General features: G+C 37.0%; 1 protein-coding gene across 1 annotated transcript in view; it reads left to right on the top strand.

The window, feature by feature from the left end:
• HDAC9 (histone deacetylase 9) overlaps positions 1-25,592 on the top strand; it is a 912,954-nt gene that overhangs the window by 879,247 nt on the left and 8,115 nt on the right. The window contains exon 27 of the mRNA XM_029929772.1: positions 12,820-12,967. Coding sequence (XP_029785632.1) covers positions 12,820-12,967 — 148 coding nt within the window. The remainder of the gene's footprint in view (positions 1-12,819; positions 12,968-25,592) is intronic.

The raw sequence follows: 25,592 nt of genomic DNA on the forward strand, positions 1-25,592 counted from the left end.
TTAACTGCATGCCCAGAAAAAAGTCCATATTCAAAGAACACAACAAAATTCAATAACCAGAAATGTTCAAATTAATAATGTCAAGCATCAAAATGAAAATTACCAGACATGCTATGAAATGGAAAAATATGACCTAGAACAATAAGACAAATCCATTAACAGACACTGATTTGGAAATTCAGTGGGGAGGAGTTAAGACGGCGAACAAGTAGGGGGACCCTGGACTTTCCTCATCCCTCAAACACAGCTATAAGAAGGTCAGATCATTGGGTACAACCAGGAAATTTATTGGAGGACTGGCAGAACGATCTCCATGGTTGTCAGGAGTCAGCATGGCAGGTGTGAGGTGCATGGAAGTGAATTGAGGGAGGGAAAAATAGTGGTGTCTCAGAAGGGAAGGGAATTTTTTCCATGGGGAGAGAAAAGGGAGACAGAGAGGGGTTAAGAGAGCGTGGTGTCATGTTTGCACAAGAGGAAAACCTCTCTGGACCAAAGACTGGGGACAGAGGGGTAATGAGTGTCGCAGTTTTTGTACACAGCATGTGGAGCTCAAACTCTGCGGTTTGGGATGTGCAGGAGTTTCTCCATGGCAGAGCTGTGTAGTGCACTCCTGGGGAGTAGGAGGGCGCTGGCCCTGGAGTGCATAGCATAGTGTAGGGATCTCCTGAGTCTCACTGGAAAGAACATTCCCCTTCCTGGCATACATTTGGAAGAGGGTATATTGCCTCTCCAAGGACAAAAGACCCTGCAGGCACCAGCAAAGGGCCTTTCATCAGCAGGGAACAGAGGTGTGCAGATGACTTGCTTGTTGGTTTCTGAGGTGCTACACCATAGATTTCATCCACTCTGCAGATGTGGGACAGTTTTTATTTAGAAAAAGGACATCAGACACAGAGCAGACCAGAAAGGTTTTTGGAACAAAGCACATCAGAAACAGCTCAGAGAGGCTCTACTCCAGGGGAGGGGCATGGGTATGTGCAGTGCTGGGTCCCTCACAATTTTGTTTTGATTCCAGCCATACACCAAAGATAAAATGCAGGAGAGCTCTGGTACAGGGCACGCTGACTGCCTCCGCTATTCTGTGATGGCTTCATGAATAGCAGGGTGTGTGAGATCCTTTGTCCAGGGACAAGAGAGTCAGGTGACGCCATTATACCCTCCACCACCAATACAGTGGGACTTCAGAGAGCAACACAGCACACACACACACACCCCGCGCCCGTAGAGGCTCTGCCCACTTACACCAAACCCTGCCCCTGTGTACCTGGAAACTGCATATGTAATGGGGCATGTCTGACTCTGAGCCAACTCACTGGGTCTCTACTCCAGAAGACCAACATAGGCAGCACCCCACATGCACCAACTGTACTAATCATAGAGTGTTTCAAAGCAGTTGAAACACTCCTGCAGTTCTGGTGGAAATAAGACCAAGCTTACTTTTTTCCTCTTTCTCCTCCCACTCCACCCTCTTCCTTCCTCCATCTACCCTCCTTCCTCTTCCTTTCTCCCCTTCTCTCTCTTCCTGTCCTCTCTTCCTCCTCCTCCTGTGTCTTCTATACATCACACACTGGGTTGCAAATCAGTCCTCAACAAGTTCAAAAAGATTGAGATCAGACCATGCATATTTGCAGATCATAATGCTATGGAACATGAAAATGTCAACCACCAGAAAAAATTGGAAAGCCCTAAATACATGGAGGTTAAAGAACATCCTACTAAAGAATGACTAGGTTAACCAGAAAATTAAAGAATAAATTTAAAAAAAAACATGGAATAAAATAAAAATGAAAACACAATAGTTCGAAACCTTTGGATGCAGCGAAGGCAGTCCTAAGAGGAAAGTACGTTGCAATTCAGGCCTATCTCAAGAAGCAGGAAAGGTTCCAAATACAAAACCTAAGCTTACAGCTAAGGGAGCTAGAAAAGGAACAGAAAATAAAGCCAAAAGCCTGCAAAAAGAAGGGAAATAAAGATTAGAGCAGAAATCAATGATATAGACACCAAAAACAAAAAAAACCCTGTAGAACAAATCAATGATACTAAGAGCTCTGGTTCTTTGGAGGAATTAACAAAATTTATAACTCTCTACCCAGACTTATCAAAAAATAAAAGAGGACGAACCCAAATAGAAAAATGAATGAAAGATCACAACCAACACCACAGAGATACAAACAGTTACAAGAGAATACGAAAAATGATATGCCAACAAACTAGACAATCTGGAAGAAATGGACAAATTCCTAGAAACTCAATAAACTACCAAAACTGAAATAGGAAGAAATAGAAAAAAAAAAAAAAAGACCCGTAACCAGCAAAGAAATTGAATCAGTAATCAAAAATCTCCCAGCAAGCGAGAGTCCTGGGCCAGATAACTTCCCAGGGCAATTGTACCAGACATTTAAAGAAGAATTAATTGGGGTGCGTGCATGCCTCAGTTGGTGAAGTGTCTGATTCTTGGTTTTGGCTCAGGTCATGATCTCAAGGTTCGAGCCACGCATTGGGCTCTGCTTGGAAATTTTCTCTCCCCCTCTCTCTGTCCTCCCTGGCTTTTTGCTTGCTCTCTCTAAATAAACAAACAAACATAAAAAATAAAGAAGAGTTAATAGCCATTCTTTTCTAACTATTCCAAATAATGGATATGGAAGAAAAACTTTCAAACTCATTCTATGAAATCAAATTTTGATTCCAAAGCCAGACAAAAGATTCCACTAAAAAGGAGAATATACAGGCCAATATTCCTGATGAACATGAATGGAAAAATTCTCAGTAAAATACTAGCAAATCAAATTCAACTGTACATTAAAAGAATTACTCCATCAAGTGGGATTTATTCCAAAGCTACAGAACTGGTTCAATATTCTCAAATCAATCAACATGATATATCACATTAATAAAAGAAAGGATAAGAACCATATGATCCTGTGAATAGATTCAGAAAAAGCATTTGACAAAATACAGCATCCTTCTTGATTAAAAACTCTCAACAAAGTAAGGTTAAATGGAACATCCTTCAACATCATAAATGCCCACAATTAATATCATCCTTAAGGGGGAAAACTGAAAGGTTTTCTTGTCTGGTGAGAAACAAGACAGGATGCCCATTCTCACCGTTACCATTTAACGTAGTACTGGAAGTCTTAGCCTCAACAATCAGACAACAAAAAGAAATAAAAGGCATCCATATCAGCAAAGAAGAGATCAAACTTTCACTTTTTGCAGACCATGTGATAATCTATGTAGAAAACTCAAAAGACTCCACCAAAAAATTGCTAGAACTAATACATGAATCCAGCAATGTCACAGAATGTAAGCTCAAGATGCAGATATCTGTTGCATTTCTTTACACCAGTAGTGAAACAACAGAAATCATAGAATCCATTTGCAATTGTACCAAATACAATAAGATACCTAGGAATAAACCCAACTAAAGAAATAAAAAGATTTGTACTCTGAAAACTATGGAACACTTATGAAAGAAATTAAAAAGTACAAAAAGAAATGGAAAAGTACCTTGTGTATTGGACTAAAAACATTGTTAATATGTCTATACTTCCCAAAGAAATATACACATTTAATGCAATCCCTATCAAAATACCATAAGCATTTTTCCCAGAGCTAGAATAAACAATCCTAAAATTTGTATGGAATCAGAAAAGACCCTGAATAGTCAAAGCAATGTTGAAAAAGAAAAGCAAAACTGGATGCATCGCAACTCTGGATCTTCAGCTATATTACAAAGCTGTATTGATAAAAACAGTATGGTACTGGCACAAAACGAGACATATAGATCAATGTAACAGAACAGAAACCCCAGAAATTGGCCCACAATTTGTCAACTAACCTTTGACAAAGCAGGCAAGAGTATCCAATGGAAAAAAGACAGTCACTTCAGCAAATGGTGTTGGGAAAACTGGATGGCAACATGCAGAAGAATGAAACTTGGACCACATTCTTACACCATTCACAAAAATAATTTTGAAATGGATGAAAGACCTAAATGTGAGATAGTAAACTATCACAATCCTAGAGGAGAACACAGGCAGCAAACTCTTTGACCTCAGCTAGAGGACCTTCTTACTAGACATGTCACCAAAGGCAAGGGAAGCAAAAGCAAACATGAACTACTGGGACTTCATCAAGTTAAAAATCTTCTGCACAGTTCAGGGAATAATTCACAGAACTAAAAGGTAACTTACACAATAGAAGAAGATATTTGCAAATAACATATTGAATAAAGGGTTAGTATCCAAAATCTATAAAGAACTTACCAAACTCAATACCCCAAAAAACAAATATTGAAGAAATGGACAAAAGACATGAAGAGACAGACTTTTCCAAAGAATACATCCAGGTGGCTAACAGACACATGAAACAATACTCAACATCACTCATCATGAGGGAAATACCAATCAAAATGATGGTAAGTTACCTACCACCACACACCTGTCAGAATGGCTAAAATTAACAACACAAGAAACAACAGATGTTGGCAAATATGGAAAGAAAGAGGAATCTTCCTGCACTATTTGTGGGAATGCAAACTGGTGCAGCCATTCTGGAGAACAATATGGAGGTTCCTCAAAAACTAAAACTAGAATTACCCAATGATTCAGGAAGTGCACTATTAGGTATTTACCCAAAGGAAACAAAAATACAGATTTGAAGGGGTACATGCACCCATGTTTATAGTAGCATTATCAACAATAGCCAAACCATGGGGAGAGCCCAAATGTCAGTTGATTGATGAATAGATAAACAATATGTGGTATATATGTTATATATATATACACATACATATAATGGAAGAATTCTCAGCCATCAAAAAAAATCTTGCCATTTGCAATGACATGGATGGAGCTAGAATGTATTATGTCAAACAAAATAAGTTAATTAGAGACAAGTATCATATAATTTCATTCATTTATGGAATATAAAAAAAAGATGGACATATAGGAAGGAGAAAGAGAAGAGAAGGAAATAGACTGCAAGAGATTCTTATTTATAAAGAATAAACAGGGTTGATGGAGAGAAATGGATGGGAGATGGGCTAGATGGGTGATGGATGTTAAGGAGGGCATTTATTGTGATGAGCACTGGGGGTTGTATATAAGTGATGAATCACTGAATTCAACTTCTGAAACCAATAGTGCATTGTATGTCACTTAACTAAAATTTAAATTAAAAAAAGCAACTGATTCAGAAATTCAAGGCATGGTAGAATTAGCAGGTAAAAATATTAAATAGTTACAACTAATATGAAAAGGAAAGTTGCAAGCATGATTTGGAGAGAAGTGAAAAACCTGGAAAATGTGCAAATTAAAGTTTTAGAGATGAAAATTTTTTAAAAAGCATTTGAAATTTTTAAAAAAATCTGTACTCTAGAAAGATTAAGGGCAGATTATACACTGCAGAAGACAAAAACAAAACAAATAAAACAATGAAGTTGAAGAAGTAATAGAAACTATTCAAAGTGAAGAATAGAATAATACTGAGGTGCACCTGGGTTTCACCCCAGGTCATGATCTTGTAGTTCATGAGTTTGAGCCTCACATGGGGCTCCACACTGGCAGTGCAGAGCCTGCTTGGAATACTCCCCCTGCCCTGCCATATCTCTCTCTCTGTCTCTGTGTGTGTCTCTCTCTCTCAAAATAAACTTAAAAAAAAAAAAGAAAAAAAGGAAACAAAAATACTGAAAAGTAATATACCAATGATATATTGGACAGCATCAATCAGCTAACCTATCTATAACTAGAGTTCCAGAAAAGATAGCAGTTTGGGAAATATTTGAAGAAATAGTGGGGAAAGGTTTTATAATTTGATGAAAACCTGATATCCACAGATGCTAGAAGCCCAACCAAGTCTCAAGCAGAATAAAAATCACACTGAGGAACATTATAATGAAATCTTAAAAGAAGCCAGAGAAAAGAAAAATCATATTACCTACAAAGAAGCAAAAAGAGAGATGGTAAAATGAAGATAAGGATCTTTTAAATCTTAGAAATTATGTTAAATGACAGAAGCCTGGGATTAAAGAATACATAGTACATGATTTCATTTATATGAAATTCTAGAAAAGGGAATGTACAGTTGCAGAATTTCAGTGACTATTAGGGACCAAGAAAGAGGGTAAGAAATTCACCAAAAGACCAAAATGAGGTTTTGGGGATGAAGAAAATATTCTATATTTTGATTATATGTGTGACTGCACACCTTTGTCAAACATGCATCATAATCTCCCCCAAAGAATTGGTAACTTTTATTGACTATAAACTATACCTAAGGAGGCTGATAAAAAATAGTTTTGATGTGAAGCAAAAATACTAGCTTTTGAAACTTTTAAAGAATTTCAGGTACAGAAATAGTGTTTTCAAAAGAAAAACATTTAAATTGATCCCTACAAAAACCAGAGAGTAACAAATTCAGTATCAATAGACAAACCATGCACAAGATTTGATCTTGAAAATCTGTAATTGGACTTTCCAAGATATCTATTTGTTGACAGAATTATTGATAAATTTCCTATTCTTAGTTGTGTATTCTGTTCTAAAATAGAATGAAATTGAGAAATTATGACTTTGCAACATCTAAATTTAGTAAATAACATTTTATAAAATCATAAAGGGGGAAAACTTTCTTGATAATATCGTTTGGCTTTCATAAAATGTTTGCCAAAGAAAGGTACCTGTTTAAGGAAGGAAAAACAGTAGTCATTAAGGTATTTGGTATGACATAGTCACTCATTTCAATATTTTTAAAATTGGAAGTGAAAGTATCCCACATTTAGCAGAAATTACCACATAGTACTACACTTGTGAAGACAGGGTCAACCAAAAATATTACAGTCTCTTGAGAAGAATATTTAAATATGCCACAATTTCAAATTTATTAACCATAAAATTCCACTTTGAAGAAGATAATAGGCAATTTTATGAAAATGTGTAAAATATTTGGATCATATTGAAACAAAAAATGCATTTTTCATTAAAATACCAATGGTATTTATTACTGAGAAATATGGCCACAAAATTGATTAACATGTGAATATTTCCCAGCAATCATAATTCTGCTTTTGTTATTTTCTAATGTTTAGATAATCAATATAAAGTAGTTACTGTGCTTTGGCATGTATTAATTATTCTATTTTTGTTTTTTTAGAATGAATTATAGCTGTGAAAATAACTTGAAAAGGACTATTTCATATTTTATAGGTCCAGTCATCAAAACAACTTGTTGACCAGTAAATGAATATTTCAATGACATAATTTTTATTTTTATTCCCATTTTAACCTTAAAATTGCCCCAACTTGGATGAAAAGTTACCTGGTCACCCTATTGATACACCACCTGTCAATATGTCCTTATTTTTACATACATATACAATACTTTGGATCCCAATAAATTTCTTCATTTTGCTTAAAACATCTATCTTAAACTCTATTAAGATGCTCTAAGCTCTGGAAAACCCATGTGAGGCCCCTTTAAGTTTCAGGTGTTAATAATCTCTGAAGTTGGTGGGGATTGGAAATGGTTTGCTACCAGCCTCTTGTCCTGTGAGAATATGGTGTGTAATGACAAAAGACAACATTATTCAAATGGCAAGCACAAGTTTGAGAAGTGACTCTAAAGCCCCCAGAATGCCAAGGGAAGGGTAAGGTTTCAGGAGATTTTCAAAGGCTTTGGTTGGGAAAACTTTCAGCACATGGTTTGCTTTTTAACACAGATCTTCACATGTCAGCAAATACCAGTTTTTACAAAATGCTCATTACCAAGAACATTGTTTATACTGAAGTCTAATTATGTAGCATCTGCAGGGTGTCCTCTCAGGGTTCCTACCTGACCCAGTGACATCCCATGTGTGGCCTCCCCTCTAACTCTTGACTGTCTATATCCATTACCTGGTTCTTACCTTTATTTTAGAATCATTCTTTGCCTTTACCAGACAAAACAGAAATGTAAAATAATGAAGGTTAAATAGTCAAAAAGAAGATGTGGGGGAGGAGGTAAGAAAAGAAAATGAAAGAAAGAAAAGGAAAGAAAAGGTGCTGAAAAATGGGGAGATTTACTTAGTGGGCAAAATGAATAAGGATAGAGGATATGACCAAAGAGGGAGTGTGCATGTCCAGTTTTAATGGAAAACTCCTCTATTTTGACAGTTTTATTGTGTTAGGAGACTAACCCAGTGGTGGCTGGTTACTAATATTTTACTTTATAAATAGCAGCTTCTGAAAACTCTAGCAGTAAACCTTGGTTCATTTCTCTTGTGTGCTAATAGGAGTCTTATTCTCATGCCAACAGATACGATATCCTGACACATATGGTTGTGAAAGAAAAAAAAAAACGCTACTCATCATGTGAAAATATAACCCATAAATCTGGAGTCTGAATTGGCTTCATATTGCACAGTCTGTGCTATGCCCACTTCCACTCTAATTATTCCCCTTTACAAATAGAGATAGTAGTCTACGATTGCTGATTAATATTCTTATTAATATAGAAGATTTCCTTTGTATTTATAAGCTTTGCCAAAGGCATATTAAATTCAAAGTTTTGGATTATTTCTGAGTCAGAAACCTCATATATTTGGATAAAAACCAAACTTCCAACATTTAATCTTAACTTAGCAGGATATTTTGTACACATTACATTTTATTCAGAAAGGTCTTAGCTATTTAAAATCTTTCTTTCTTCTCACATACCTAAATGCTAAATGTTAAAGGATCATTGTCAGTCATTCTACTGAAAAATTATGATTAATGATTCATACCTTCTGTCCTGATTGTGTTTGGGGAGTAAAGATGTTTGTTTTGTCTATGGCCAAGAATTCTCTTTTTGAGGAAAAAGTACAGTGCTTAAAAATTAAAGCCCTTTGGTTATTTTAGATGTGCCATATTTTCTAACAGTGTTTACTGACCTCCTCAAGGGTTTACAGACTCACAGAAAAGTAAGATTTTCTTCCATAACAAATTTACTCTAACATCCAAGTGTAATACAGAACATAAAATCAGAAAAATCAAAATCATCGATCCCTTTCATGATCAAGTCTACCACTGTCATGTTATAAATGTGGAAATTGTGCACCAGAGTGATCCAAATGACTTCTCTGAGACTAGTGTGTAGTCTCTAATATATAAACCTTGAGTTTTAGTTCGGGGCTCCATCTTCGATGGACTTCTTACTCATGCGCTTCAATGAGCACTTGTCTCCAGTTTTATAATAGCTTTGTCAATGTCTTACCCAGTAAACAGGTGTTTGCAATAGTATAAGTTTATGAGAAATGGAGAGTAAAAAGAGTGAGTCTCAACATGGTTGTCTCGGTGCAAAAACTCATGCCACAGAGTCAATAAAAGGTGCATCAGTGGAGTACCATATCAGAGGAACAAGGTTAACCTTTTATTTCCAAATATGATTTCGTCGGTAAAGCAAAGAATATATATGTGTAATGTACGTAATTCTTTCAAGTTGGGATTTTTATATGTTGAATCTGTTTTTGTATTTTTATGTATAATGGAAAGAGGGTAGAGGAGGACTAAATAAAGGAGGACAACAGAGTACAGAGCAAGAGATATTTTGTAATCAGTCAATATCCTGGATGAGGATTTCAGCTTTTCTGCTTCCTAGCCATGTGACTTTAGAAAGATTACCCAATAGGGGCACCTGGGTGGCTCAGTCGGTTAAGTCTCATACTTCAGTTCAGGTCACGATCTCATGGGTTTGTGGGTTCAAGCCCCACGTCAGAGTCTGGAGCCTGCTTCAGATTCTGTGTCTCCCCCTCCCTCTCTGCCCCTCCCTTGCTTATGATCTGTATCTCTCTCTCAAAAATAAATGTTAAAAAAAATTTAGAAAGATTACCCAGTATTGCATACATAATTGTCATGAGGATTAAATGAAATTATAAATTATGAATGTGAAAACATCTAACATACTCCTTGGCACATATTAATGTTAATTAATGATAGGTTCTCTTTCTCATAATGTATAAAACATAATTTAACCCATAGACCACCAGCCACTTGCTGTTTGTCAGAGGCCACATATTAGTCACCCTAGAGAAAAAGGAAAGGATATCATCCAGCATCACCAATTTTCTGAATACTCTGAGATAAAATAATGTCTAAAAATACTTTGTATTGGGGTACCTGGGTGCCTCAGTTGGTTAAGAGTTCAACGTCTGCTCAGGTCAATATCTCACCGTTCATGAGTTTGAGCCCCGTGTCAGGCTCTGTCCCAACAGCTCAGAGCCTAGACCCTGCTTCAGATTCTGTGTCTCCCTTTCTTTCTCTGCCCCTTCTTCCTTCCCCTCTCTCTCTCTCTCTCTCTCTCTCTCTCTCTCTCTCTCTCTCTCTTTCTCTTTCTCTCTCTCCCCTAAAAAAAAAACATTTAAAAAATTTTAATAAATAAAAATACTTTGTGAAACTCATTACAACTGAACATACTAATAGATGGAATATGGAATTTCCAACTTGAGTAAGATCATGATATTGTGATCTAGAAAACTTAGGGCCTTGGAATGGAATTGTCAAATCAAGGTCACATTTCAAAGTTGAGAGAAATAGGGGTGCCCTAAAGAATAAGCCAAGACACATTTTCGTTACCTTCCTCCTAAACCTCTCTTTACTCCATCCCCTCATTTCTGTTCTGTCACTTCCTTTTAGTTTTAGACATCATCATTTCCCACCTGGATTTTTGCCAGGATGTGAAATTGGTTTTCCTGCCACCATTCTCATCACCGTCCAATTCATCATCCAAGATCTGTCCAGAGGGATCTTTTAAAAACTTAAACCTGATTCCCTGCCTCTTCTGCTTAAAATGGCCCCTTTTCACTTAAGATTAAAGTCCAGCATCGTTCACATGTTATTCAAGACAGTGTGTTAATTATCCCATGTCTACAACAGTCTCCTTCATCACATTCAAGAATTTTCCAAATGCTCCAGTTGTGACTAACACTGGACTTTGTAACCCCCTCCACCACCACCACAACCACCACCACCAACAACAACAACAACAATAAAAATAACAACAACACTGAGACAGGAGATTCAAGTCTCTGGACATTTGTGTGCACTGTTTCCTCTTCAAGGGTTATCTCCCTCCATTTCAGGTTGGCTAACTTCTGAGAGCCTTTCAGATACTCAGTCAAGTGTTCTTTTTTTCTGGAAACTCTTCTCTTACTTTCCCATTATCAAAAATGTATATATATATATTCCACTTCATTCCTCTCAGGATCACATGTGGCATTTCCACACAGAATTGTCATCTAGACCATGAATTTCTTGGTGTGGGATAAGTATCTCAACATCTGGCACAGACTTAGCTTTCAAAAAAATGTTAGTTTGTGAGTTCGTTCACAATTAGAATTGCTATCATTCAGTCCCAGTTGAAAGCTTTATGGTTCTCAAACTTTGGTCAAAATAGGTGATCACAATAAGTAACGTGTAGTAGACAACTGCATGGGAAGTGAGTAGGGATTTGGGTCTTCTCCCCTAACATGATATCCATTCCTTTGTGAAGCACTAAGATAGGAAGAGGTGGATTACAAAATGTTAGAGCTGGAAGGGATCTGAGATCATTCCTCTGTTTTGAGAGCAGAAATGAAGTGCCAGAGCATCTTGCCAGCATGATAGGATGGTCAGTGGCAGAGCTTGGTCCAGAACCCAGTTATCTTCCTTCCTAATCCAGCATGCATCCGTTTTCCTTTACTTTTTTTCTTAATTTAAATTTTTAAATTTTATTTTAGAGAGAGAGCACGTGCATGAACAGGGGAGAGGGGCAGAGGGGGAGAGAATCTTAAGCAGATTCCACACTCAGTACAGAGCCTCATACAGGGCTCAATCCCTTGACCCTAGGATCATGACCTGAGGTGAAATCAAGAGCTGAACGCTCAAGGTGCCCCATCCATTTGCCTTTTCTATTCTAGTGGAACTTTTTTTTTTTTGAAGTAAGCAAACTGCATGCCAAATTCTTTCCTATTTCATCAGGCTGCAAAGATAGTTCTAACCTGGTAAGTCATGTCAGCACCTAGGAAGATTCTCCTGCTTTGATTTGGGATGACTCAACACTTCACAAAACAAATAGTTTAGGGGCTGTAAGCAGGCCTTTGACTCTGCTCTTTCATATTTATCCCACTGGTATGTTCTCATGCAATGACCTCCTCTTTTCTTCATTCCCTTCCCTGCCTCAAAAAATTAAACTTCCGTATGACATGTGGAAGGGCGCCAACATCAGCCAATGCATATATTAAAGTTTTAAATCAATTATTGTTCTAGTATACACCCTGGGGTTAAAAAAGGAAGAACATCCAGGACTAACAAACCTGATTATTCTGGCAAAGTTGCCATTCAATTCATGCTGGCATTTTGGGCTTTTCTTTTTCTTTAATATTCTAACCTCATTTTTTTATAAAAAGGTAATGGCTCAAAAGCAGTTTTTTACATTACTATTTCATTCAGTTTCTCCATGAGACTTCCACCTCCCAGTCTCTTGAGGATTTCCCAGGGGGCACTATGCCCAGGGTTTGCTTACTTAATTGTAGAGACAACTGCCAGTCTGATAGTGAGTTCATTAGACCATGGATTATTCCTCACTTTATTACCCTCTAAGCAAGGGACAGACTCAGGCTTGGGACTATGAGCACTTCACAACTTGGCATTCTTAGACCGAGAAAAAGACTTAATCATAATATTTAAGAAACGAAATTACAACTATGTATAACATAGAGAATTTTAACTTAACAACTGCTCTGAGTTGAACCTGAGTTGGACAAATATTCTGATTAATACTGCTCTAAATTCCTATTAAAGTATGATGCATTTTTTTTTCTAGGCAAGTACTGGAAGTCAGTGAGGATGGTGGCTGTATCAAGGGGCTGTGCTTTGGCTGGGGCACAGTTGCAAGAGGAGACAGAGACCGTTTCTGCCCTGGCTTCCCTGACGGTTGATGTAGAGCAGCCCTTTGCTTCCCAAGACAGCAGGTATGGGTCCAAGATGGGGGAGCCATTAAGGTCAGTAACATCCAGGATCATCATTAGCATTTGTGAACCTCTGTCCAGGCTCTCCTTCACCTGTCTCCTCCCCTTCCACCACCTGTGTTCTCCAAAACCACAGATGCCACAGCACACCCTATAGGCCACGAGGAATTCCATTCTTCATGGGAAACAGAGCTGGAGCATGTGGTTGCAGTTCACAGAGAAATAAAGGGGGTGAGATACGTGGTGAGAAAAATCACTCCTTATTGGGGCAGAGTAATTTAGTGCTGACCATTATGGAAAGAGCTGCTCTGCTCGTGGGCTTTACTTCTTAGTTACCTCTAGTTTTCCAGATACTCTTTTTCTATCATCATTTCAAAATAACTGATCCAACAAAGTGAAAAACAGAGAGCAGAAGCTGGAGGTATTACTAATCAATTAGATAACCGAAATAAAAACAAGCTCCGCATGTGACTGTTCTTTTGGTGCAAGAACTGGATGAAGACACAGGTGGCCTACAAAGGAGATGGGAGTGTGCAAAAAGGAATGTATGGACTCTCAAGTCTGATTTTATTCTACCTTATGATAAGAAGTTGAATCCAATTAGTCTGCCTATAAATATAGCTTTCAGGAAAAGAAAAATAAGGTTAACCTCAGATTGAGTTTGCTTGTTCTCCTTCTGAGAAATGTTTGTAGGTTTGTGCATTTTGGTGTTCATCATTCTATCAGGCAGACAGTACTACATTCAAAATTCCTTGTAAGTCTACTACAACCAAAGCCATCACAAAGGTACATATATTAACACTGGTGCTTTCTGTAGCTGGCTTGAAAGTCACGCTTTCTCAGTTTAAAAATGAATCAGGTGAGGCTTTACTAAAGCTCTGCCAGCTTGCACTTTTAAATTGCTTCTGAGAAGGAAATCATATTCCCTCTGTCAATAACGTCACCATTAATTACACAGATCCTGCTACCTAGTACCTAGTTGGCAGTTTTCCCAAGAATGCACAAATTTGAACCATTTTAGCTTTCTTCCTTTTACTGGATATTTAGTTTAATGGATTTAACATCTTGCTTTGGTCAAGAGCAGGAGATGCATTGAATAAGATATTTCATTTTTATCCAAGTATCTTTTCCTACTATAACCACTTAAAGACCAGATTACCTGTAGAAAAAAAAAGTTGTATAATACTGTATTAGAAGGCATCTTCATATAGGCATCTGGAGCGTAAAGGAAAACTTACTTCACTTCTTTGATAAAATGAACTAACCCCCTGCAGTTCCCAGCTAAGAACCAAACCAAGTTCATAATCCAAAGGTGTTGAGTTATTCCCAAGGCCAAATGCAGTTAGTTGTCTGTCATCTGAGGACTATAAAACTGAGCAAACTAACATCTGTTCATGTTGGATATAAAAGGGATGTATCTATTCTTTAGAGTTCATTTAATATAGAGAAGTGAAGCTAAATTCCAACTTGAAATGAATTGTAAATAATTTTGCTTAGAATAATTAAGAATATTAAGTCATGTTATAAGCCCCAAGTAGTATAAAAATCTCAGAACTTTGGCACAAATGTGCTCTGTAAGTATGCTTGCTTATCCTCAGGTAAATAGTGTGTTTGACTTCTAATCATCTACAGGGACTTAACCCTGGCTTCAGTTCAAAGTGATTTTTTTTTTTTAACTCATGGTGATTTTTAAGCTTCCTCTGATGGCAGAGAGAGAATGAGAATGGGAATGTTCTGATGTATAGGGAAAACAAGAGTTTAAGCTTCTGACCTGGATTCATGTTTGTTTATAAGTATGAAATACACTATATCTATTTTGATTGATTTTTCTTATGGAAAGAAAAGTAGTTTTGCTTGAAATATTTTCTATGGCTTTGCACTCACTTTTTCAGCAGAGGAAAAGAAAAATTCTAGAATTGGCTTTTGCATTTCTATTGAACCATGCATGAATTTCATCAGAGTCTGAGACAGAGAACCCTTGAAAGCCACAGCACGTTCGTTCTTTTCAGGGTCATGCTATTAGAATTGTCTCCCTACTCAGTACAGGAAAGACGACTTTCAGAATGAGATAAAAAGATGGAAATGTTCTTGGGCCTTTGTTATGAATGTAATATTATAAGTACACAGGAAATTTAAAAAATTAGAAAAATCAGAAAGCTAAATGAATGGAAAAGAGTGAAGGCAAGACTCTTTTTATAGGAAATTCTTGCCAGTTATTTTGGAGGATATATTGGTGTTTGGAGTGAGATGACTCATTTTGTACTAAGATTTTGGGTAAAGCAGCTCTTTTCCTGGCCAACTCATATCTGACTCATTTACCACTAGTGAATAAGGGATAAAATGCTCCTGGCTAAGAACCATTGTAAGTATTTTTTGTTCATTTTTCTTGGATGGGGGGTGGGGGACAAGAGGGAGATGACAACACATTGAAAGCAGTCGTTTCATTTTTACAACTTATTGATGGACTATGAAGAATAAATTATTATAAAAAGGCTGATATGTGGTGATTTATTCTAGGGATGATTAACTGAAATACAGTTTTCAAAACATAGTTTTCAGGTGGCAAAGGACTTGAGCGAGAAAGGAATCAATAGCAGACCAGAAAAGAAAAAAGAAAAGAAAGACAAAAAAATTAAATGGGTCCCAGTTATATTTTCAAAAAATATTTCATTATATGGACTTGGTTATTTAGAAGAGAGAACTATGATTTTAGGTTTCTTCGTATTTGCTAGGAGACCGAACCTTTAAAAGATTATAGTTTGCATTGGTTGGATATCTGTTTCAAATGCTTCTACTTTGAAAAGGTCAGTGCAGTATTCAGGTTTATTCTTGGATAACAGTTCAGGCTCTGCTGAAAATAAAAAAAAAAAAAACCTCTTTGGCAATCAAAACTTCAGGATGATAAACTATTAAGTTATTGGGAACACATTTACAATCCAGAATTCCTGAGTGTCTCTTTCTCTTTTTTAAACTAAAACAGAAACTGAAAGTTACATTTTTCCTTTTTTTATGTTTATTTATTTTTAGAAAGAGTGTGCAAGCATGCACAGGGGAGGGGAAGAGAGAAAGGGAGAGAAAATCATAAGCAGGCCGCATGCTATCTGCACAGAGCTGGATGCAGGTCGGGATCTCACTGTGAGATCCAACCTGCGCCAAAATCAAGAGTCGATGCTTAACTGACTGAGCCACCCCAGCGCCCTGCAAGTTATGTTTTTAAAATGTAAGTTTGACCTGTTGATAACAGTGTGAACCATGTCAGATTTTCTTAATACAGTACAATCTGGTTGTTTATTTAATTATTAATCTTCAAATGTTGGCAACTTTTCTCATGAGACAAATCATTATATAATAAAGAAGTATGAGAAAATATTGGATTCCAAGTGTAGCCATTTTTTTTTGAATAACTGTCGTACTCATGAGTATAAAAATATATATAACAATAAGTTGAAAAATCCCAAGTATCATCTACCTTAGCTTTGAATGGCCTATCACTAGTGCAAGGACATTTTTAGCCACTTTTTTCTGTATCTGAATATTTATATAGAAATATAGACCACTATCAAATTTCACATTCATGTCTAATATTCCATGCCTAGTATTCCTAGAAGCACAACTTTGTTTTCTCTTCTTTAGGATTGTATCACCAAGGCTTCTAAAAGCTAAATATTACACAAATTATGCAGGTTTTTGATGTTTCTCTGTGATACCATTATTTTGAGCAGTTGTTTATCTAACCAAGCAAACATTCCAATATAAACTTTATTCTGAATTTATATCCAGTGTCAACAAAATCTTAGTTGAAAAGTGGGCTAAGTGGGCTAACAATTTGGAAGCTCCTGGTAAAAGGAAGGATAATCTGTCCCTTCTTCTCTTCTTTATCCTCCTCTTTCTGGGACCATCTTTCTATCTCTGTTTTCGGAGCCTGTCATATAATCATGGGGGATGTTTGAAGTCTGATGTAGCATGTTAGGATTCAGTTCAGTGCCCCTTTATATATTTTAGGTTTCCATTCTGAATTCTTAAAAGAATTGTTTTCTGAGGAAAAGGAAGGACATTTGAATGGAACTATACGTAAAATAAGATCACATGATAACTTTAGCTTCCTATCATTTCATCATCATCTCTGCTCTTTCACTCTTTTCTTCTTAGCACTACAAAGGAAGAATAGAGTATGACTCAACTTGGATAGATTCAAATTCCAACCCCAACTTAATAATTATGTCGTCTCAGGCAAGTTACTTATCTCCTGAGGCTTTATTTTCCTCATCTTTAAAATGAAGGGAAAATTTCATAGAGTTTGAGGATAAAATGAAACAGTACATCTTAACACAATACCTGATACATAGTAAGTACTCAATAAACAGTGGTCTTATTATTTTTCCATAATTTTTCTTCTTCCACAATTTATTTTTCCCTCCTTTAATACAAAGGTCCTCAACCAGTGATCTATATTAGAATGTAGAGGCTATACTTGGGTATCTATGTCTAACTGTTCATAGGTTAAATCAATAGTAAAGTCATTAAAAACAAGAGATTGACAAATAATTTCTAAGCAATGAATTGATTGAGTTAATTAATCTGTAATTAGATGACTTAACTCAATACTGTCACTATGCCTAATACAATGTAGGTAATGAGTAAATAATTAATGGATGACTCCAAAGAGAGAAGACAAAATATTGTTAAAATGATAACATTTGTAATGATACCTGAGCAATTCTTGTCTCCCTCAATTTACTATGTTTTTTGAGAGAATTCATGTTTTTATCTGTTTAAAAGTTTTAAAATGCTTATTTTATGTTAATTTTTATAGGACTAATTAACAATGTCAATTTTCAAATAACTAGAATCCATAGTACTCATATCATAAAGATGGATTGAGTGAATAAATATGATAAAGGAGGGAGGAAGAAGCAAAGTGTCTGAATAGAGAAAGGAATTATATTTAGGGAGGGAGATAAACATGGGAGTGATGCTGACAGATTACAGGGTTACCCTCCAACCTGCAGAATGAAGAAGGAGAATACCCAGTCCACTCATTCCTTAAACACATCTGATTATTCTGTCTGCGCCGGACAAAGTGTTCAAGGTCAGGGTCACAAAGCTTCCTTGCAGTCCCCAAAATGTTCATGTACTTGGGGATTATATTACTTTTCTATTGCTTCTTTAAAATTTACTGTAAAATCTGTGGCTTTAAATGACAGAAAGGTCAGAAGGCTGATAGGTGTCCCTGGGCTAAAATCAAGACGTTGGCAGGGCGTGGGTCCTTTCCTGGAAGATCTAAGGGAGAATATGCATCCTTGACTTTTCCACATTCTAGAGGCTGCCTGTATCCCTTGGTTCATGACCGCCTTCTGTGTCTTCAAAGTCAGCAACTATACATCCTGCTGACTTTTCTTCACTTACCACATCTCTGTCTGACTGAAAGAGGAAAGCTGGGAAAGCTGCCTTATAAACTGGGAAAGAGTCCCTGCTTTTGAAGACTCATGATCAGTTTAGCTGCACTAGGAGAATTAAGATAATTTCTTCATCTCAAGGTACTTAACTTTAATCACATCTTCAAAGTCAGTTTCACCACGCAAGGTGACATAGATACCATTGGGGGTTATTATTCCTCCTACCATAGGATTAGACATGAACAAGCAGATATAATTAGTGACAAGTGATTTGCTATACTGAGCTGTAGGGAAAAAAAAAAAAAAAGAAAAAAAGACCTAACACAGGGCAAGAAATGGGGAACAAATCACAGAGCAGGACAACTGAGCCAGAGTGGGAAAATACATACGATTTCACCTAGTAAATAAGAAGAAAGGTGTCCAAGATAGAGACAGTACCTCGGGCAAACCATCTGTTTTTTTAAACTTCTACCACCATATTCTTATAATAGTTTCCTTACTAGTTCCTATACCCATTTTTGCTTCCTGTCTAGTCCATTTTCTACAGAGCAAGCAGGGAGTTCTTAAAGACAAAACAACAACAACAACAACAACAACAACAAATAACCAGAGAGCAAATCCTATTGTGCCTCTACTTAAAACCCTTCATTGCCTTTCCATTCCACTAGCATAACGATTATCATTCTTAACAAGACCCATAAGTCCTCCATGATCAGATCTTCCCTTGATTTTTGTACCTTATCTCTGAAATCTTTCCCCTTTGTTTTCTGATCTGTGTTCCAACAGTGAACTTTTTTTCATTGTTTTTCAAACTGGAGCATACCTTACATATACTAGTATGCACAGATTTTTTTTTACCTATTTCATACCCAAATGAAAATCACCCAGAGCAAGATTAAGAACATTTTCCTCACCCAGAAAGTTGCCTTGTGCCTCTTAGTCAATTCCACTTCCTCCAGAGGTAATTCATTTTTGGGGGAGTTTTTTTGTTTGTTTATAGTTTTAATACTGTAGATTAGTTCTGCCAAACTTTAAAATGCACTTAAAGGGAATCAGTAGGTCATACAGATTTTTATCTGTCTTCTTTTACTCCACTAAGCATAATGCTTTTGAGACCCATATAGTCAGTAGCTTGTTCATTTCATTATTGTGCAGTATCCTAGTGTATGAACATACCGTAAGTTATCTATCCTTGTACCTATGGATGGGCATTTGGCTTGTTTCCTACTGGGAGCTATTAATTTATTTTGCTAGGAGTTTTTACTGAGACATCATTGATATGTAGCATTATATTTTAGGTATAAAACAATGATTTAATATATGTATATATTATGAAATAATCACCATAATAACTCTAGTTACCATCCATTAGCACATGTAGTTATAATTTTTTTCTTGTCATGAGAACTTTTAAAAGGTATTCTCTTAACATTTTTCAAACAGAAAACCACAGTGCTATTAACTAGAGTCACTATGCAGTACATTATATTTCCAGGACTTACTTACTTTATAATTGGAAGTTTGTACCTTTTGACCACTTTTACCCATTTTTGCCTATTTCTTATCCCTTTCCTCACCTTGGGCAACTACCAGTCTATTCTCTGTATATGTAAGTTCAGAGGTTTTATAGATTTCACAGGTAAGTAAGATCATATAGTATTTGCTTTCTCTGTCTGATTTATTTCACTTAACATAACTCCCTTAGGGTCCATCCAAGTTGTCACAAATGCCAAGATTTTCTTCTTTTTTATGGCTGAATAATACTCTATTGTGCCACGTTTTCTTTATCCATTCATCTACTAATAAACCCTTAGGTTGCTTTTATGTCTTAGCTATTTTAAGTCATATTGAAGTGAGTAGGGGGTAAATATATCTTTTTAAGTTAGTTTGTCATTTCCTTTGATAAATACCCAGAAATAGAATTGCTGGGTCATAATATGGTAGTTCTATTTTTAATTTTTTGAGGAACTTCCATACAGTTTTTTCATCGTGGCTACTCCAGTTTACAATCCCACCATCAGTGCATGAAGGTTCCCTTTTCTCCTCATCCTTGCTTTCACTTGTTATTTCTTGTTTTTTGGTAATAGCCATTCTAACATATATGAAATGATTTCTTATTGTGGTTTTGATTTGCATTTCCTTGATGATTAGTGATGTTTAACACCTTTTCATGTCCTATCAACCATCTGTATTTCTTCTTTAGAAAAATGTCTATGCAGATCCTCTGCCACTTAGAGCTATTATGAATAAAGCTATCAAACTTTATTATTGTGGTAAAAAGCACGTAACATAGTATTTTCCTTCTGAACCATTTTTAAGTGTACAGAACAGTAGTGTTAACCATATGCCCATTATTGTCAACATATCTCTAGAAGTTTTTCATCTTGCAAAACTACAGCTCTATACCTATTAAACAACAATTTCTCTTTTCCCCATTCCCCAGCTCCTGGCAACCACTTTTCTATTTTCTGTTTCTAAGGTTTTGACTGCTTTAGATACCTCATGTAAGTGGAGTCATGCAGTATTTGCCTTTTTGTGACTGGCTTACCTCACTTAGCATAATGTCCTCAAGGTTCATCCATATTGTAGTATATGATTATATTCTATCCTTTTTAAAGCTAAATAACATTCCATTGTAGGTATATACCACATTTTCTTTATCATTCGTCTATTAATGGACATTTAGGTTACCTCCACCTCTTGGACACTGCGAATAATGCTTCAAAGAATATGAGCATGCAATTATCTCTTCAAGATCCTGTTTTCAATTCTTTTGGATATATACCCAGAACTGGAATTGCTGGATCATATGGTAATTATATTTTTAATTTTTTGAGGAACCTAAGTCTCTATAAAATTTTTGTACAGGTTTTTATTTTGTGAACACAAGCACTCCGTTTTCTTTGATATATACCTAGGAACAGAATCATCAAGGTGTCGGGAAGCCATGTGTTTGTAAGACACTTCCAAACTGCTCTCCAAAATGGCTGTGCCATCTTTCATTCCCACCAGCAAATGAATGGCTATTCCAGTCGCTTCATATCCTCACCTACACTTTGTAAAAGCAGTCTATAATTTCAGCCTTTCTAGTGGATATGTAATGGTATCTTACTGTGGTTTTTATATTTTTTCCAAAGACCTGTATTCATGTTCATATCATGCCTCTTGGCACTTATCCTCCATTCTGTTTGGAATACTTATGTTCCTTTTTCTCCCACTGATCCTACTATCCTGGCCTCCCCATTTTCTTCCACTTATCCAAAAAATTCTGATCAAATATCACTTCCTCTTGTTGGAGAGTGTTCACTGACCATCAATACCCAAATTAGGTCAGGTACCCCTGTTATATTTTCTGTCTCCTCAATATTTGTAGTACCTAGAACAGAGCCAGGGTGCATAAAAAGACATGCAGTAATTAAAGTTCAAATCAGGAGAGATTCAGTAAACTGGAGAGTGCCAGAATTAGTAGAGATGTGGAGCTTTGGAGGCTGTGGGAAGGTAAAGTATGACAGCCATTCTGGAAAGCAGTTTAGTACTCTTGACTATACACAAAGCGAAGTAATCCTCCTCCTGACGACTTTCTTATCTAAAGTCATTAAAGTGTATATACTAGGAAGTTCACTACAGTCTTATTCATGGTGGGTAGACAGAGGGAGTCAAACCTGGGGGTCCATTATTGGGAGAATGAATAGTTAAAATGTGGCAGATATATATATATATGTATATATATATATATATATATATCATGGAGATGTCATATAGCTAAAGACTAGATAAACATAACTACCTGCATAGATCTAATAAATTCAGTACTGAGTGAGAAAATTAAGCAACAGAAATTTTATATATATATATATATATATATAATGGATATAAATATGTAAGTTTATATATGAATATGTAAATATAGAAATATATTTAATGACATAAAATATATGCCCACAAAGTAATAATATATAGCTCTGTACCCTACAAACAAAATAATGTACATAACAGGCATTAGATTGTCTGCCTTGGAGGAGGAAGAAAAAAGTAAGATATTGAAGGGATTCAATTAAGTCAATGAAACAAGAGAAAATATGTATCACTAAATAACATTATTAATATAAACAGAAATACTGTTTTAAAAATCATAGGAAATGAAATACATTTAAGGAAATGTACAAGAATATATATAAGGCAAATACAAGAATTTAAATTTATGTTATATATTTTCTCAAGTTAAATTCTTTACTTTCGGCTTTGTGTTTTTGTAAATTATCTTAACCTGGGATTGCTAGACTGAACAGATCCTTCTCTTAAATATATGTGACCTTTACCCTTTATTGACAGAGAATCATCAGTGTTCACTGTGAAATTGGCTTGCTCTAGTAGAAGCTTATGTCTTTCGATTAGCTAAACTATGGTACTAAAATTTATCTTTGGAGGTTTTATTTTAGATGTATTCCTGACCTTACTGTGTCTGCATCTTGCCTAATTACAAATGAAATTAAATTATTAAATGTAAAGATTGCATGTCTTCCCTTTTCCTATCTCTTTCCACAACTGCATTTCTGTTAATCAAGGTAAACTTGGTGTATATGTACATTGATGATAGAAGTGGGGAGCCCCCACATTTCCAGAGCATTGCTTCCCACTCTTTCACCAAAAAAAAATAAATTAAAAGGTCATTCCTCACCAGTTCATTTTCTGTGTTTCATGAAGATGATTTCTTTAAAAACATATTTTGTAATATTTTAAAAAATAAATATATCTATTATTTTATATACATTAAATATATAGCATATATATTAGTTATATGTTCTTAAAGAAATGGACTATAAAACAGTTATCTAGGGATAGGAATTAAGACAGTACCACCTCCACTGAAAGCTATGTATATGAAAAGGGTAATACTATAAATTATCACAATGGCAGGTGTAAATAATAGAATTCTTCTGTGATTGTTCAACACTTTACAGTATATAAATCATGTTCTCTTAAATTACAACCCTGAGGGCAGGTCAAGGAATATTTCAGTTTTAAAGAGAAAATTGAGACTCTACAAACGTTGACTTGCTCAAAGTTAAATTTTAGAAAGTGGTAGGGCTGGGACTTAAGAACAGAGTATCTACCTTGAAATTCAGGATATTCCGCAATTTTCTATGCTACTAACAATATTTCTATGCAGCAAGATACAGAAAGAACTGGTTAGTTATGTGAATGTGTATTTGACTCAGTAGAAGGTATGGATTAGTAAGTGGACTATTTTCAAAAAGCAGTTAGTATGAAATAATTTTTTTTTTTTTAGAGAGAGAGAAAGTGAGTCAGGGAGACAGGGAGAGGGAGTGGGGGTTGGGGGAGAGAATCGTAAGCAGGACTCACACTCAGTGGGAGCCAGATATGGGGCTTGATCTCACAACCCTGGGAGCATGGACCTGAGCTGAAATCAAGTATTGAACACTCAACTGACTGAGCGGCCCAAAAGCCCCAAGTATGAAATGCTTTTGAAGGGAGGACAGAGAAGGGAAGCATCTGAGGGAGAGCTCTATTTTGTAGCTGAAAGTTCCCACGTTTCCCCAAAAGGGGCTCTGTTTCTGCCAGTGAGTGTGAGTTGCACAGCAGATACCCTGCTCAAGTTCTCAGTCTAGGCTGGACATGTATGTGTCTGGAGAATCCCTAGATCCTCCACCAGGGATAGATATGTGTTACTTACATCTGTGACCCCTGGAACCTTTTCTCTCTACACTATTGTCTCTGAAGTTCCAGCCATAATTGAGTCCTGGGTGTGGGGGGAAAGATCATCTTATTGAGGATTTGGGTTAACATAGGAAAATTCAGGTTGGGGAAGTGATGTCACTATTATGGGAGAACAGAGACCTGAGCTTTTTCCCCCCAACAAAGATCAATCATTGAACAGCCATCCATGAATAAAAACAGCTCTGGGAGAGCTTGGCAGCCCACTCAAAAACTTTAGCAACACAGTAGAGAAAAAAATCCTAAGAATAAAGGGAATGAAGAACACCTTCATTTTGCCTGACTCATCTATTCTCCAGACTGACGTTACTCAGCACCAAGAGGGCCTCAGCTAGAAAGAGTTCCCCTGGCTGGAAAAGGAGAGTGAGGTGAGTGACCAGCCTTCCCACCCTTTTGGGATACTGCAGGAAAGACCTACTTCAGTTTCACCTAACCCAGAGAACTGGCAAAGCTGAAACATATAGAGATGGCCTGGAACGAGGAAGAAGTATGAGTGCAACAAGTATTGGCAATGCGATGGGAGTGATTATGACTCCCAGTGACATGCTCTGCAAGGAACCCTGTAGCTTTTACTGCTGAAGGAACCAGTGTCCGAAACAGCTCCCTCAGACCCTCTGGAGATTTTACCATGAGGTTTTTACCCCAGTGGTTTTCATGTTTATGCTCTCCAGATGCCCAAGTCTCTCCTCATCTCTTCCCTCTGCCCCCCATGCCTCTGCAGCCTGGGATTTATACCGGCAGCCAGCCCCAGCTTCTGTGGCTGCACCAGTGCAAGAAACCAACCTGGACCCTGCCTCTGACTCACCGCCATGCACAGACTTGGGGATGGCCCCACCGGCTGTGCACCTGCACACTGCTGGCCTGACTCCCATCACCAGCTTCCACTGCCATGTGTGGAGTCCATGCTGACATTCAAGGCCCCCATAGCTGGCAGAGAACAGGATTTAGACCTTTCTTCTGTCTCTGGCCTGCGGAGCCCAAATGCAACTAGTCCCTCCAACTCTGCACCTGCACACTCCTGGCCAACTCTCTAGCCTCAGCTGCCATGTTTATACCCGTGGTGAGACCTTGCAGCCATAGGAGCATACTCTAAAACTCAAGGCCCACAAAGTTTCATGTGGGCCCATATCCAACCCTGACTCAAACCCAGTGATTTCAACCACTGGGCTCAACTGCATCTATCCTCTTCAGCTGTGAACTTGCACCCCACCAACGTGAGTCCCAACACTGTCCTCCACTGCTGTGCCCCTGGAAAAGCCTTGTGATCACAGGAGTACATGCCAAGATCCACTGTCCCTACAACAAATGTGTGCATCACTGGCCGCAGGCACCACAGTGGCCTGTCCTGGCCCCTAACTGCTGTACTTGAAGGAGATACTAAGGACCCCAAATCCCTTGCAGCTACTCCCCTCAGTCAGTGTTATGGATCTGAGCCTGAGCCAACCAAATATCATGCCCGCCCCCCTGCCCCAGAGACAGAGCCACAGGAATCATGA

Source organism: Suricata suricatta, chromosome 2 (assembly GCF_006229205.1).
Source record: "Suricata suricatta isolate VVHF042 chromosome 2, meerkat_22Aug2017_6uvM2_HiC, whole genome shotgun sequence".
Classification (NCBI taxonomy): Eukaryota; Metazoa; Chordata; class Mammalia; order Carnivora; family Herpestidae; genus Suricata; species Suricata suricatta.